This window comes from Cololabis saira, chromosome 2, assembly GCF_033807715.1.
Source record: "Cololabis saira isolate AMF1-May2022 chromosome 2, fColSai1.1, whole genome shotgun sequence".
In the NCBI taxonomy this organism is placed as follows: domain Eukaryota; kingdom Metazoa; phylum Chordata; class Actinopteri; order Beloniformes; family Belonidae; genus Cololabis; species Cololabis saira.
The window spans coordinates 17982448-17993594 of NC_084588.1; the positions used below are offsets into that span (position 1 = coordinate 17982448).

Below are 11147 nucleotides of genomic sequence, written 5' to 3' on the forward strand. Positions count from 1 at the left end.
AATGTAAAGTGCGTTTCAACTTAAATTCATTATTATTATTTTTCTTAATTTCAAGAAATTATTAAGACAAATTAGATGACTTCCATAATCACTGTTCATTGATAATAAACACAAAAAAAAGCTAACTCAAATACACCAGTGAATTTTATTTTTCCATTGTACATTGGTCCAAGTCTATCTTTAATGCAAATTTCTGAAGTCAAACAACTGCATCTCTGAAATGAACACAGACCATCTAAACGTGAGATCTGGTGGCAGTTAAGATGTTTTATTGACCAAATACCTTAAAACACACTGGTACAACAGAACCACCTGTATTTTCCACTGATGGGTCAGATCTACAACAGAGGATTGATCACTCGCAACACCTAACATTGAGCTGTGCAAAACAAATCTTCAATCAGGATTGTAGAGAGTATTGTGAGAGAGACATGAAGGCTTTAGTCAACAAAGAGTGAGAAACTTGTGCCCAACGTTGAAGAAAGAAAAGGGGAGAAAGAAAAAAAAAAGCAGTTATGTATTTGTCTTTTTTCAGATTCAACAAGCATCCAACCAACTGAAGACCACTTATTTTTCCCCCTTTTCCGTATTAAAAGAAGCAAAAACAACTAGTGTTTGTAAATATATGATCACTTCTACAAAATAGTTGTCTAATTGTTTGCCTTCTCTAAAGTTGTTAAAACATCCATTCAAAAGCAACAAACTGCAGGAGCCCGATATGGTAAAATAAAAAACAAAGCACTAGTGGTTGTGATTATAAGGAAAAACAAGGAGAACCCTTTACACCAAGAACAAATAATTTAGTTACAGGAAGCTCATTTAAAAACATGTTATTCACACAACCTACAGAAAATATCACATTTTGTTTTAAAGAATAAAACATTATTGCACTCAAATACATATTATATTGGACACAACGGGGGAAATGTGTTAGTTCTGCTTGCTGCTCTTTAGTCACACAGCTTTTCAGGTTGGAACAAGAAAACCAGCTTAAAAAGATATTCACCTTTCTTTTGGGTTACAGCACAATAATTCACTCTTTCATCAGAACAGCAATAAGACTGCAAACTACTATAGTAGACAAGAAATTCCTAAAAGTTCCTAAACTGCTGGAAATGTGCACTGCATTTACATAATTTCCCTTTGGGGATTTATACAGTATTATTCATTATATTAATAAAATACTGTATGCATTTACCTGGAATTTGAGATGTACAGGAAAACTTTAAAACCAACTTAGAGATTTTACTTTTCTAACTAATTTTTTTATGCCTCTTAAAAAAATCACAGATCAAACTGATTCAACTTCACACAATGAAGGCAACTTTTTTTTTTTTTTTTTTTAAAGGCCAGTTTGGCAAAAGTAAAGTAAAACCAAATCATTTGTTTACTGCAGACTTAGTGTCTGCAATGGCAATAGGTATTAGCACTTTACAAATCTGAGCATTAAAGCACTTTAAGAAGCAATGGAGCGATTTGTAATCTGCATCAGCACTTTACAAACTCTTGCACTTCAGCACTTAGCATTTTAACTTTACGGTCACTTACTGGTTTATCAATTGAAACTTGTTTTATTGCTTAATGATTTTTATCTAGTTCTGTCGTATCTTTTAATGTTGTGTTTTTGTTATGAATGTCATATCTTGTCTCCTTTGTCTGCTGATGTCCGATTCTGTGTCTGGCATTAATTTGCAGCGGGGACGAATGGTGGAAATTAGCCTCCGGCTACAACCATACATATTTACACTTGTGTCCATTAATATGTACAGTCCCTGTCTAACAAATAAAAGTGAATGGAATTGAATGCGTCATCTTTAGTAATATGACCGTTTCTCTGAAACTTGATCAAAACATCTTTCCTTTGGTAGGACAGTACCAACACAGGTTACTATAGTAACCACCTGTGTTTTTGTATCATAAGATTATCACTTCCACTTTTCTCCAGCACAAAGATGCTTGAAGATAACAGAAAAGAACTAATGATTTAATATGCATCAGCGTGTCTCACATTGTTAAAATATTGCATTCAGCAACTGGTTTTCGCACCAAAAGCTAAACTCAAAGCAGCCCACGCGCAATCTAAACCTGGTTGTGGATGTTTCCCAGCAGTAAATCAGTTTTTAGAAAAGATTCAGCCAAACAGCTTAAAACAGGTTTAAGATCATAGCTAGTGTTTAAAAAAAAAAAAAAAACAAAGAAGCTGGCTCCATGTTGTTCCCACACTATTTTACATTTGAAACAAATCCCCCACCCCCATCCAGTACGTTCACCGTTCAAGGTTATGATGTGGGCTTAAAAATGGCACATGGCTCATATGCAGCGTAGGCTGTCCAGGTTTCTTTTACCAGTGCCTCGAGTCCATCAGCTCGGGTCGCAAACTCAGTTTTTTCAGTGTTTCATAGCCAACCACCATGACGATGGTAGTGGGTGTGGATGAAATGATGCGTGCCGACAGTCCTTTGGTCAATCCCCAGAAGCCCTCCTCTTTGATCAGCTGCCCGAACGTCTCAATGATCGAGGTCCTCCCTTCAACCTGAACACAGACAATCCATGCACCATACAGCTTGGGTTAGGGCTGGCTTTTAAAATTATTTGTTGAAAATAATCATCTGTTGGACTAAAGCTGATTTGGTCATGTGCAAAAGTTAGTGCTCCCTCTTTATATCCTACATTTTTGTGTAAAAACATAATAAAATCAGATGATCATAATGGGTCTTACACAAATAAAACCTCAGACTGTTAAATGAATAACAGCAACATGCTGTTGTCAATCAATAAAGCCAAAAAGAAAAACTCACATGGGCAGCCCTACAGGCCACCATGGTTCAGTAGCTTGTAGACCCACGTTCAGCTGCAGTACCTTGAAGCATTTCCTGCATGACTATCAATCTCTCAAGTTATTGTGGAGCAATTCTAGCCCACTCTTCTTCTATCTCGCAACTAGGAGTTGTCATCCATTCTGATATGGATTTGCTGGTGTGCTCCAGATCATTGTCATGCTGCATGACCAGGCTTTAGCTGGTCCTGTGGCTGCAAAACAAGCCCTAATTATCACTCCTCCACCCCCATGCTCAAGTTATTGGTGAAATGCTATGCTTGAGGTTTTTTTTTTTTTAAACATGGCGCTGGCCATCAAGGCCAAATCTGGACATGAAACCGTATTTCACAATCCTCTCATCCTCTTAAACCCTGAGGATGAGAGGATACTTAGTATTGTTCATATGATTTTTTTTTTTTTCCTTTTCTTGTTTTGCTTAATTTTTGTTAGACAAATAAAATATAACTTCATTCAACATTTCCGTTTTTAGGGGTCACCACACCTGATTTGAGCCTTTATGTACAGTGTCCTTCCTAACAATTTCCTACCTAGACTTGGGAAAGCACTGTGACCCCTTAGTAGTAGGCAACCCACTGTGAAATATAAGCTGCACTTCTTGTTTCTCTGCGGTTGTATTTGCCCAGTACTATTATCCAGAACATTTGCACATGACTGTAACATTTTAATTTAGGAATGTGAGCTTGACACGTAGCAAAAGTGAGTGTAAAGCCCTGCAACATGATAAATGATTCCTACCTGAACTCGTGCTCTGACCACATCCATTGGGTTAGTGACCGTTGAGGCAGTAGCTGCGGCTAAGGGTCCAGCCATGGCTTGTAGGATCAGATGAGGGCAGTCACTGGGGGCCAGTTTAGAGAGCTGCTCTGTGAACATTACACATACAGATACTTTATAACAAAACAAGGACTGGAAAGTGTTTTCTCACTACTGCTCTGCTAAAACACAGAGACACTGACCAGATGTGTTCAAACATGCTTCAGGTTCTTACCAGCATAGAAGTGGTAGAAAGGCCACCAGACTGCACTGTTTGGGATATATGTGAGTAAGGAAGCCACATATCCTCTGTAGAAGCCCCGCAGGCCGTCAGCAGCAAAAATCTGAGACATAATGTTCCTGGTTTGCCCAAACACTTTTTTTGTTTTTCCAGTCTCAGAACCAGAATCGAGACGAAAGCGGGTGAGGTGCTGCCCCTGGCCCTGCATCATCAGCTGCTGAGAAACCACATCTATCGGTACGGTGATGCTCTGTGCAACCAGGGAGGCCGAGCCACCCGCCACCAGCGACTTGACTGTGTTGTCCGTGGAATACTGGGAAACATACTTCCTCACTAGCTCGTAGGTAGTTATGTATGCCTGCCCTGAGATTAGTGTGAAGGTGTTCACCATGAAGCCACGATACAGGCCTCTCACGCCCTCTGCCCGTAGGATCTTGAAAAAGGCATCAAAGGTGCCGCTGTAGAGCGATTTCCCCCTTTGCACCTGCAGCCTAGTGCGGATCAACGTGGCCGGGTAGACGGTGGCCCGGATGGACATAGTCATGAATACCCCGAAGGAGTAGAACTTCCTTTTGTCGAGGTCCTCCCACTCGATGATCTGGATATTCCTTTTCTGCTGCATCCTTCCCGCTGTAGTTGCCCCCTCATCAGAATGATACCTGCCTGACAACATAAACAATAATGATTATTTTTTTGTCAATAAAGGGTGAGAAATGTTGACCACAACACCAGCTTTACACTCTAGTCAGGTTGATTGGTTGCATCTGCAGAGTTTAACACTCGCCCACATATTCCATCAATGTTTCTGTGAATCCTAGTCAGACCTGACTGGCAGTGGAAACCAAATGTTTTGTTTTCAAAACAGACTATTTTAAAGTGCTCAGCATTTTGCACTCCCCTGGTAAAAAGCTTCTTGAAGGTGTAGTGTCTGCCACAGAGACGTGGTGGGGCCTCATTAGGTCAAGCTTGTTCAACTGAATTTATCTAGAGACTGTAGAGGCTGTTGGGCTCTTTATCATGGTTATTAAACCACTGCTGAGCAGTTATCATGGTTATTAAACCACTGCTGAGCAGTTATCATGGTTATTAAACCACTGCTGAGCAGTTATCATGGTTATTAAACCACTGCTGAGCAGTTTCTCCTCAGTAATGGCCCGAGGGATAATGCATTGTCTTGCTGGTAGATGCTGCTGAAATAGGTGATTTGCAAGTATTTAGTGGGAGGCAAAGATCACAATACATGTAGATGAGCACAAAGTTTCTCAGCAGAGGAATGCATTCATGTGATGATTTATGCTCTTGGCTTCACATCTTATTTTGTTCCAGTGGTTTCAGTGTTGTCTCTAACTATTCGTGAACTTAAACACACGCAGGCCAACCTGGTGTTTGTTACTGTGGATTAAGTCCTGGGTACAGATATACAGTTACAGTATTAATAATTTTTTTTTTTTTTTTTTTTTTTTGTAATGCTGATTGGTTTAACTATGACACTAGTACATAAATAATAACACAGCAGTAGTAATAGTAGTAGTAGTAGTACATAGTACTGCAAGTATCAGTTTTCCGGTTGTGGGACTTATCATCCTCCTACCCAATTATATTTTGTTTAGAACACTGTTTAAAATTAACACGTATTACTTTGGTAATTACAGGATGGAAGGTGCAGAAATCACCAATAAAAAAGCATGTTTAGTTGCAAGGCATATGTCGTTAATCTTAAATATAGAAATCCTATATTTACATATTAAAATATTAAGCTTTTTTTTCCATAGCAAAGCAAGGAATGACATTTAAGCACCTAAAATTAAATGCAGAAATTTCCACATGGATCATTTTGTAAACATCACACCCTTAAATTTAATTTATATCTGGTAACGCTCAGGTTCAACTATTACCTGTTTTAACAATAATGTTTCAGTTATGTCAAGTAGCTGTAAAAGGTGGTGCACAAAGACGAAAAACTAAGTACAAGCTAAGATTGTTTTTCTCAAGGGAAATAAAGAAGCAGCTTCGGCTCTACCAGAATCCTGGACTTTAAATTCAAATGTTCCTACAAAAGTGTGTTTTCCGAGCAGCTGTGAACGCTCCCCTCGGGAGGACACCGTGTTCTCACTTCACCCGATAACCAGAGGTGGTTAAAATGCAACAAAGTCACGTGTTTCATGAACCGCAGATTATATGTTTATTTGTCACATTAACCTGAGCTAATGTCGTTAGCAGTGTTATAAACAACTACTCACCTCTTTGGACAGCTTTCCCTTTAATTCACAGTCATGTCATTGACGTAATCCGAGCCTGAAACGTGTCGTCTACAAACGTTTAAACGTCTCTGACTCAAAGACCAACGTTGTGTGGCTGCTAGCCTGCTAGCCTGTTAGCTTCACGGCTGCGGGTCGCTGCGGGTTCTTCCTGTTCTCATTCAAACGCCTTCCTGGTCGGTCGACCAATCAGCGGGCAGCATTTCTTCTTCGGGGGTTTTATGGTGGTTGGTAAACAAAGACCGGGACCCGCTTTATTACCGCCACCAGTTTGGGCGGAGGATGAACTACGGCTCGGCCTTTTATCAAAGAAAATATCTCTCGCAGTTTACTGTCTACATACAAAGTATGTACAAGGAAAAAATTAGCCTTTGCCACATTTCTTTCAACACGTGTCTTTGAGGCCTTTATTTACCTTTATTTATTTATTTTCTACAAAAAAAATAGAACTTGCTTGCAAGCTAAAATTAGTAATAATATTTTTTTTCTTTTTCTTACTTTACCTTTTTTTTTATCTTAGACTAATTTAACTCAGGTAGTCAATAAAGTGTCTGAACAAGTACTTGTGTGGAACCACTTTACATAACATTTATGAGTACATTTTAAGTTTATTCATTTATTTTGAGTGTATGGCCAGTAAAAAATATGTTTATAATCCCTCTCCTGTTATTTGATTTCCTTTACATTAACATTCCCATCGCTCTCAACCCTATTGTCACAAAGTGCTTTGAGAGACCAGCCTCCCACCCCCCCTTGAACCCCATCCATTTAACTTTAGGGAAAACCGATCCACAGAGGATGCCATCAGCATCTCTCTCCACTCTGCTCTACAACACCTGGAGCACAGAGGGACCTACCGTATGTATGGATGCTTTTTGTTGATTATAGCTCTGCCTTCAATAATCAAATCAAATCAAACTTTATTTATATAGCACTGTTCATACAATAGTAACGGAAAGTGCTTTACATAATAAAATAAACATTTAACATATAAAAAGTCACACATTCATGGTTAAAAACACATATCTGGTCATTTTCACACACATCCTCACATTAATACCCACACAGCACACGTATAACTAATAAAAGAACCTTAAAATCAAACATGAAACGTACAGGTTGCCAGTGCAGTGATTTTAAGACCCCCTGGTCCTCGTCAGCACTTGTGCGGCTGAATTCTGTAGTAGTTGTAAACTTGAAATAATCTTTTTAGGAAGACCAGAGAGCAGGTCATTACAGTAGTCTATTCTACTAGAAATATAAGCATTATTATTATTATCATTATTACTATTATTATTATTATTATAAGCATGCATAACACCTCTGTGCTGGCAAGAGAGAAATGGACACTCTGGCGATCTTTTTAAGATGATAAAACCCTGTCTTTTTTACATTTCTAATATGTGAAACAAAATCCAGCTTAGAGTCAAATGGACGCCCATATTTTTCACACACTTAGAAGATTTAAGATGTTGCAGGTTTGTTAGAATTATCTCTCTCTCTTTTTCAGGACCGATAATTAAGACTTCAGTTTTGTCCTGGGGCCTGTACTACGAAGCAAGTTCAACATATCCAGGATATCTTTTCCTTATCCAGATTCACTAAGCGGGACAATTGCAATCACGCTAAGCGGTCACACGACGGTGGTTATCAACTCGGTATATCAACCCAGGTTTCTCCAATCTGGATATGAGCGCGTGCACATAAAAGGGGCGGTGTTTTCAGCGCATGACCAATCGCAAGCATGGAGAAGTCCGCTGTCAGAGCCGCTTATTTCAGTAGCGAAGAGCAAACAATAATTTTACGGAAATATGATGAGTATAGGCATATAATACAGGCAAAAAGCAACACAGTTGCAGCTGCAAAATGCAGGAAAGACAGCTGGCAAAAGATCGCTGACTGTATAAATGCGTAAATTCATAGGGATATAAACATATATTTGAATATTCTGGGAATCTTAATCTTAAACTGTAAACCATGATCAGCAATATTAAAATAATAAAAGGCTTGCAATATTTCAGTTGATTTGTAATGAATCCAGAATGTATGACATTTTTTTTGTTTTTGTGTTTGCATTACAGAAAATCACAATATTCTAATTTTCTGAGACAGTCTGTATATATTGGTTCTATAACTATTGTTGTTGACCGATAACTTGTGCTGATGCTGTACCAAAGAATTGGGTTTTTTTATTTATTTTATTTAATTTTTTATTTTTTCAGGAGGGGGGTATTTAGTATTTTAAAGTGACTTCTCAGAATGTTCGAGGGACGAAATTGAAAATCCCTTTTTTGCTATCCCCTTACAAATGCATCTTCTTTTTCATTTCTTCTTGATTTATTTATTTAATTGGTATTAGTTTTGGATTGACTGTACATCGGATTTTGGGTGATGATTTGTTTTATTTATTCATTGATTGATTTATTTTTTATTTTCTCCTCCACCTCTTTTTTCTTTTTTTCCTATTTTTTTTGGATCGTTCATACAGGTACTCAGGGAAAGCAAAGGGGTTTTGGTGGTCCCTGAATACGCGTTCTCTTCGGAGGGATCCTCTCACGATCCGCGCACCAAACTCCACTGGATTCTCTTCGAAAGGGCATGCCATTTTCCAAGAGAGCTGATTGGTCAGTGGGCGGTGCTTTTACACCCGGCGATCTGTATCTCGAACATAACCTGCTCCGGAGCAGGTTAGCTGTTCAGCATAAGTTACCATGGCGATGTACCCCGGTGAGAAGTGAACCACCGTCGTAGTCCTGAAAACCCAGGGTTAAACCTGAAGTTACCTCGCTAACCCCAAATCCCGCTTCGTAGTACAGGCCCCTGGTTAAGCTGTCAGAAGTTATCTGCCATCCAGACAGGGGTGTGATGTAAAATGTCAATAACATTTCTAGCCACTTCAGAAGTTATATACCGTTTCCTCATAGTTCTCACTGGGGCTTCTCATTAGATAAAACTGGTGATATGAGAAAACACGTAATAGTGGTCTGACACAGCCAGGTCAACAACAGAGGACACACCAGTAGAAAGGCCCTAGGTTATGAACAAATCTAGGGCGTGTCCTCTGTTGTGAGCAGGCTGTGTGACATGCTTAAAATCCATACTGTTAAGAAGATTTTAAAACTAATTAGCATAATAATCCCTGTTGTCATCAATGTGCAGGTTAAAATAACCAGTTATTAAAATTGTATTGTATTTGGAATGTATTGATGTTAACAATTCAGAAAACTCTTGAATAAAACAGGAAGGTGATTGGGTGGCCTGTAGACTGTGATACATAAAACAGGTGGATTACTAAAAAGAAAGAGTTATGCTCAAATGTAGAATAATTGTTTAAAGAAATGCCTTAGTTACAATTGAGCTTCGTGTAATTGATGCAGTTCCACCGCCTTTTTTGCCTCCCTTAATAGAAAATATAAATTTTAATTTGGGGGGAATCTTTCACTTGGCGTGAGCGCAAGGAAAAGCAGTGAACGGCTCTGCTTCAAGCCTTCAGTCCCGGCAGCTACAGGGCCACAACTGGCTTTCGGCGGGGCCGGGATCCCGTCCGATGTGAGCGACTGCAAAGACTCGAAGCGGTTGGACAGGATGAGGTCATCATGGTTGGAGGCTTTCTTCCTACGGCAGACCACTTCAGACCAAAGTTCGAGCCTTGGTGTTGAGCTCGAGCACGTTTAAAAAGTCAGAAATTTAAAGTTTTAACACATGGCATTATAATACAGTTCAATTTCATACCGTTTTCCTGCAGATTTACGAGTAATAATTTGAGTTTTCTCTTGCAAATGTGTGACGGTATAAAATCAGAAATCAAGAACACCTACTCAATTCTTTTCCACATAGGGAACCTAACAAGTAAAATAACTGAACTTAAATTAACAATATAATTTGTAAAATCGAATAAACTGAAACGCAATAAGAAAGCTGCGTTTTAATTATATAAAACTTTTGCTCGTGTATCTTTTGTGACTCTTAAGAGCACATATAAAACTGACTATCTTTCGATGACTTTGGTTCGAACCTGAAGGACCTAGAGCGTGAAAGCATTGGACAGTGTCTCTGTACCTGATGGTAGTTATGTCTTCCATGATTGATGTGATTATGAACTGTTAACTGGCTGTGACCTCCTATGCATCTGCACTTTATAAGACGTGGTTTTCATTTTATTGCTACTTTGTTCCTCTGTTATTGTTGTGTATTCTGTCCTCGCAGTACGTTTCAGCTTGTACAACTAGACAGATAACATTCTGAAGAAAGGGGAGGCTGAAGAAATTATTTTGTTTGAGGATTTATGTTTGATCTTTTCTTCTCATTTGGTCCTCAGTTTTATTTCTTGTATTTCTCTCCCAATCACAGTTCTTTTTGTAAGACTGCAAACAATAAACAAAAATAAACATTACTACAAAATAATGTCCGTTGTATCTGGTAACAAAAATATTCCCTTTGTAATGCCTTTGACATAAACATATTTACATAGTGTTACACACACTTCCCAAGTATAAAATTGAAACAAACTTAAGCAGTAACAACATTAATGTTACTCTTTCTCACGCCATTATTGATTAAACAGATAAATAAAGCCAGCTAAATAGCCTGTGACAGACTCAATGGCGCCCTCTGGTGGACAAATAAAAACACTGCGCTGCCACGATAAAACTTTAGCCACTGTAAAAGTGACAAACTACGTGATGAAATAACAACCAAACTTGCACGGTAAGTAAGTGTATACACTACAAATCACAATATTCTTAACAATATAACGTGTCATTACTTACAGACAAAGATTTTACCAAGCTCCGTTTGAGAGACAACTTGTAACCGTTTTCATGTTTGTTTTCTGCACCGGTCCATCTCTGAAATAGGTCCGACTAGGAACATTACTACTTCACCGCAGGGCGGAACAGTTGTGTATTCTGTCTTTTAACCTTGTGGTTTTATTTGTTTTGACGTGCCTTCTTGGCCAGGTCACTCTTGTGAAAGAGATCCTTGATCTCAATGGGCTATTACCTGGTTAAATAAAGGTTAAGCTCTATATTTCAGTGTCACCACATGCGTCATGACT

General features: G+C 38.7%; 1 protein-coding gene across 1 annotated transcript; it reads right to left on the reverse strand.

The window, feature by feature from the left end:
- Positions 1–1732: 1732 nt before the first annotated feature.
- Positions 1733–6237, reverse strand: LOC133459284 (solute carrier family 25 member 44-like). The gene is made up of 4 exons (XM_061739164.1): positions 6074–6237; positions 3828–4496; positions 3575–3702; positions 1733–2533 (listed from the first exon to the last, which is right to left on the reverse strand). Exons 2-4 carry the CDS (start codon positions 4453–4455, stop codon positions 2342–2344), a joined length of 948 nt encoding a protein of 315 aa, XP_061595148.1. The 5' UTR covers positions 4456–4496; positions 6074–6237; the 3' UTR covers positions 1733–2341.
- Positions 6238–11147: the final 4910 nt, after the last annotated feature.

Bases quoted from the DNA above. Each gene is read 5' to 3' on its own strand.
- LOC133459284 (XM_061739164.1), bottom strand. From the start codon at position 4,455: ATGCAGCAGAAAAGGAATATCCAGATCATCGAGTGGGAGGACCTCGAC. The intron at 3,703-3,827 runs GTAAGAACCTGA...TAATGTTCACAG, and splicing joins TTTCTACCACTTCTATGCTG to AGCAGCTCTCTAAACTGGCC. The intron at 2,534-3,574 runs GTAGGAATCATT...GTCTGTGTTCAG, and splicing joins TGGTCAGAGCACGAGTTCAG to GTTGAAGGGAGGACCTCGAT.